The 4,929-nt window shown below is 54.2% G+C and overlaps 2 protein-coding genes across 2 annotated transcripts; both read right to left on the reverse strand.

Annotated features, from left to right (window-relative positions):
• Positions 1-844: 844 nt before the first annotated feature.
• Positions 845-2,333, reverse strand: ISF_10040 (Acyl transferase/acyl hydrolase/lysophospholipase; the record flags this gene model as incomplete). Its single annotated transcript, XM_018853637.1, has 4 exons — positions 845-1,811; positions 1,874-1,900; positions 1,960-2,005; positions 2,060-2,333. 4 exons carry the CDS (start codon positions 2,331-2,333, stop codon positions 845-847), a joined length of 1,314 nt encoding a protein of 437 aa, XP_018699172.1.
• Positions 2,334-4,058: 1,725 nt separating this feature from the next.
• On the reverse strand, positions 4,059-4,859 carry ISF_10041 (Glycoside hydrolase, subgroup, catalytic core; the record flags this gene model as incomplete). Its single annotated transcript, XM_018853638.1, has 1 exon — positions 4,059-4,859. One exon carries the CDS (start codon positions 4,857-4,859, stop codon positions 4,059-4,061), a length of 801 nt encoding a protein of 266 aa, XP_018699173.1.
• Positions 4,860-4,929: the final 70 nt, after the last annotated feature.

A 4,929-nucleotide genomic window follows, 5' to 3' on the forward strand; every position in this document is an offset into this window, starting at 1 on the left:
ATCGGACACTTGGTCGTTGTGGGGTAGGATAAGGCTTTCCAAGTCGACGCGTCTTCAGAAGAGGCATGTTCTTCTCTTACACACGCCTTCTGCAACACACTCCCACTGGCATGCTTCTTCAATGCATGACGCACTTGACAGCCCCCATCTTCAGACCAAAACGCCGCGGCAGGCGACTAATACTTGTTAAAACGATCCCGACGCCGCGATGAACAATACCCCCAACTAACACGGCTCGTTCTTACTATGACCGACTCTTAACACAGCAATACATTGCTAGAAGCCTGAAAAAGACGAGAAAAGCGGAGTCAGAAATAAGAAAACAGGCACTGGATCAGCTAAATGCTTGCAGGTATAACCGCCCCCTAATTAAAGTACATATGAAGCCTTGGGTACGCGCGCTAGCAGCCTGCTGTGGTCAATTCTCTATCTGGGCACTCAAGGTTTCCCTTTCAGTTGAAGCGCTGGAGCCTTCGCCCGCTATGCGTCGTGCTTAGGCCGGCCAGATGCCAGCTGCCAAGCTAGTACAGGCGTGGGTTGGCAGCCGACTGAAGGGTACTCGCTGGGCCAACAAATCACATAGATAGAGTAGCGGATTTCAAGTCGACAGGCATGACAATATTCATCGTTAGCATCCGGCCCGTATCTTCCATTACAGGCATGATCTTAGGCGAAGAAATATCCGCGCCAGTTCTTTGTGATCCCATTTGTGAGTGGCCGGACAGAACGGCCGGTGACGGTGGCTACCCACCCCCGCCGCACGCCTCGTCTTATACTATGTTTTTTTCCTAAACGCTCTACTCATGACGCTTTTTAATTAGCTGGATTGCACTGTATCAATAGTTTACCTGCAGCGCTGCCGCTTGTTCACGTGATGCGTTGGTTCTTCCTGTTGCCGCTTTGCGCAACGTCGTCCTGGGCTGGCACGGACGTTGACTGCAACGCTCGGAACCCGCCTGGGTGTGTAACCTGGCACCGCGAGCCCGAATGGAGCGTCAAGCCCTTGTTCCTTGACGAGGCGGCGCAGCGAGAAAGGAGATCCGCTGATGGGATACGTCACCCCATCGGGCCACCTGATCGAGAGGCGAAACTCGGCGCTCGTCAGCTGCAGACGCACTGGCATCGCGAATCCTCCCGTGATGCTCCATGCGGACAACAGCCTCATGTCCAAAATGCGGTCGTTCAGGACAAACTTGGCCCCCTCATGCGACAGTTTGTCTACCAGCAGCGGCAGTGCCGGCTCGCCCCTCTCGCACCTGCACAAGATGGTGCCCGTCGCGGAAAAGACGCAGCCAGCCTGGCGCGGCATGCCGTCGAGCTCAAAGTAAAACAGCGCCGCCGTACAGCGCCGTGCCACGTCACCCACGGCCGCCCGCAACGTCGGATCTGCTTCTGCCCTGGCCTTGAGCTTGGCCATGGCGCCAACGTCGTCCAACCGCAGCTCCGCGTCGAAACCCAGGTCCAGACGGATGCACCGGTCTCGCAGCCAGCTGCCGGGATCCATCCCCCTGACGTACTTGGCCCAGCTTGGGGTACCACTTAGAAGTCGGCTATAGGCCGCCCCGATTCTGTTGATTGCACTGTCAAGAAACCAGTCCACCAGCGACTGCACCAGGCCGCCGCGACGGAGTGTCGGCTCTGGCAACACGCCGCGCGATCCGGTGCCAATGTTGAGAAGGAACTGGCAGGCTTTCGAGCTTCCATAGTACGCGTTCACCTCTGCTTGTGCCAGTGCAATGGCGTTGTTCTCTATGATACCTGGGTCTTGGACCTTTTCTCCCAGCCCCTCCAGACGAACAGGTGAGAAGAAGCTGACAGTTTGTTAGTTGTGATTTGCACGCTACGCACTGCTTCTCGACAGAACTGGACTCACGTTGGCGCTGCTGTGCAGCCTCGGGCCCTAAAAAGAGGTTAGTAAACCATGCCATACGAAGCTCTACTGCGACCTGCAAGACTCACAAATCCGCAATGGCCACGTCGCCGCAATCCTCGTGAACGCGGTAGTCTGCACCCGTGTATCAGTACTATCTGTCGTCGTATCCTTTGCTATTGGACGTACCCAGCCTCATTTTCGCGTCCCCCACTGCATTGTAGTTGGTGAATGCTAGCAGTGAGGGGTCTGGCACTGTGGCGACTGGCAGCACAACGCGTGTGCCAATGCCCGTGGCGAATGACGGGTCAAGCAAGGCTGCCTCTGAGCCATACGCCTCCCGAAATGCGTTTTCGGCTGCCTGACCCCCGTAGATGGGACAGTGAAAGAGCGAAAGCAACGAAGAAAGCAAAGGGATGTTATGTTGGGGCTGGAAAATCTGTTCGGCAACATCTTCGTACATTTTGGTGCAATCTTCAGGAGCTAGCCCTCTGAGAAACAGGCCGATGATGTTCAGAGCGCCTCAGAAACATTGTGTTAGTCTCGTTTCTAACCATTTCCAGGATCGCGGAACTTACCTGCGCTTACTCCACAAACGAACTGAAAGTGTCGTTGCACAGGAATTGGCAGCTTGATGGCTTTGTGGAGCATCTCCAGAACAACTGTTTGGAACAGACCACGTACGCCGCCTCCGTCCAGGCACAAGACGGCAGTTCCTGCAGTTGACGGCATAAAGTATGCGTCTAGCGCGCAAGACGCCCTACATAGTGGACAGCGGTCAAGAAGGCGGCCACGGCTACCATGGCGCTGTCCAAGTTTCCACGTGCAGAAGGGGCAAAGAATGTGACCACATGTTAGCTTGTATTCGGGACGACGCCGCAAGCAACTAAAACACGTCTTATGGCTCGGTTCGATGGTCTGCCAGAGAGCGCTGTACTTAGTCATGACGGACCTGTGAACCTCGGTGATGGCCGCTCCGGGGTCATCGCAGCAAGGATGAAGCCACTTCATGTATGACAGAATTCGCTCCGTGTCCGGAAATACATGGACACCTGCGAGAGACATGCATACGTCCTTGTAAAGGTGCTCAAATACCTTGTGAATGTGAAAATTTGCATGCTGTTAGCGCCAACGGGACACGTTGCGGGCAGTGTACGTACTATGCATGGCTTCTGTCCAATGGTCGAAGAGAAAGGTCGAAGCAACGGACTCAGCCACAAAGTCAGGGTCTACATCCGCCGGAAGAACGTCAAGGAAGTCACTCAGGTGCCTCACGAGGTCGGCAGCTACAGGGTGTGCGGTGCGCGAAGCTTCAACGATGTGGAACGGCTTGGACAGCTCATGGGTAGCCATGGAATAGGAGAAAAGACCTTTGAAATGATTCACAGAAAAAAGCATCTTGTCCTCTGCTCGTCTCCGTCGGGAGCGAGCCAGTGCCGGACTTGAACGCGCGCAGATGGGCTTCAACCTGTTTGCACTGTAGCGATGCTCGCCAATTTGGACCACGGAAACGGTAGACTGCAGCTTGGCTGACAGCTTTCTTTTGAATCCACGCAGTGGAAGAGTCTGATCTTTCGTGAGGATGACAACCTCAGGCATTGGGAGTTGCGGGTGGAAATGTTGTTGAACATGGCGCCAGGCGTGAATCTGCACTTGAATGTCGTCGGCGTCGCTTTGGCTCTGGTGCACAAAGACAAGCACATGGGCAAAAGGAAATAAAAGAAGCGGGACGGCGTGGTGGGAGACATTGGACGGCAGTGTGATCTCTTGCGCAACAGAACAACATCGATACCCACGAGGACGCTCGTCGTTTCGGTTGGGCCACACCGGCGGTCGCGGCATCTGTATGCTGGCAACAAAGATCGGATGCTGACGATACTCGCCTTCGCTTTCTAGACGCAGATAGACCCCGTTGCGCTCCGAAGACGGGAAATAATGCCCGTGGCGCGACTCGACCAGCAACACCATGGACGGACGCAGTTCTGGAGACATTTGTGACGCAAGATTGGCCAGACGCGCTGTTTCTCGCACATTTCCCTGGCCCTGGTCCGAAGTATCCAGCCACAGAGGGTGGTTGCATTTCATGATCAACTTGTAGCGTTGTGAAGAGAGACTTCCCGCTGCGTATTTAAACGTATGGATGCACTCATATATTTAGCTTCTCGTTAGGACAAACGAGGGTTTGCTCCTACGAAACAGTTGCATAAATGTTTCCAAAATAGCTGAGGAAGCCTGACGAGCCTACCAAGCTTCCCTGCGCGGCCAAAAAATAAGAGTAAGCCTCGAGGTAAGGCAGTCTTTCCAGCCGCGGGACAGCTGCTTCTAAAAAAGAACCGACTTCCTCATCAGTGCCTTGGACTGCGAACTCTGTGAGCCAGACGGGCTTGCCTTCGCACACTTTATGTACCTCGTCGAGATGGGCAAACATGGCTTCGATCCATTGCGCTTCCGAGTACCAGTGCGTGTTGCAAAAGTCGAAACGACACCCACCCAAATTCTGACACTCGTGCAAAAAGTCTTTGAGCCACGATAAACCTTGTGAAGGTTTGGAGCTGCTGGTAATGCTTGGTGTGCCGACACGAGCTTGGTCTGGTAGACTGTTCATGTAGAGGATATGAGCTGCGGCAGCCTCGACCGCAGTCATGTTCGACTGGTCAGCAACATCGGGCTCGTTGAAGCTGAAAATGATGCCATCAACTTTTTCCTGCGTCTCCCACGCTCGAACGTGCTCTGGCGCGTTGCTCCAAAGCATTGGAACGTATTCGACGTCGGGGTTCAGAACTTCTTCGCGGGTAGACCCCCAGTTGTACGCCCACTTGCAGGCAGGACAGTGCAAACTGAGGAGATTGGCCAGGTTGACATCGTTGTATGCAATTCCTCGCTTGGAGGCTAGTTTCGTGGGACGTTCTAGAGGACACGAGCAAACATCTGCTTCTGTCAGCCTCGACCAAAGCATCAAGATACCAAGTATGATGAGATGCATATGCATTGTTGTTCTACTACTATAGAAACGGGGGCTGGCTGCAACGCGCTCTATACGTCTATTTGTACGTCAGTCG

The sequence above is a fragment of the Cordyceps fumosorosea genome (assembly GCF_001636725.1).
Source record: "Cordyceps fumosorosea ARSEF 2679 chromosome Unknown scaffold_176, whole genome shotgun sequence".
NCBI lineage: Eukaryota > Fungi > Ascomycota > Sordariomycetes > Hypocreales > Cordycipitaceae > Cordyceps > Cordyceps fumosorosea.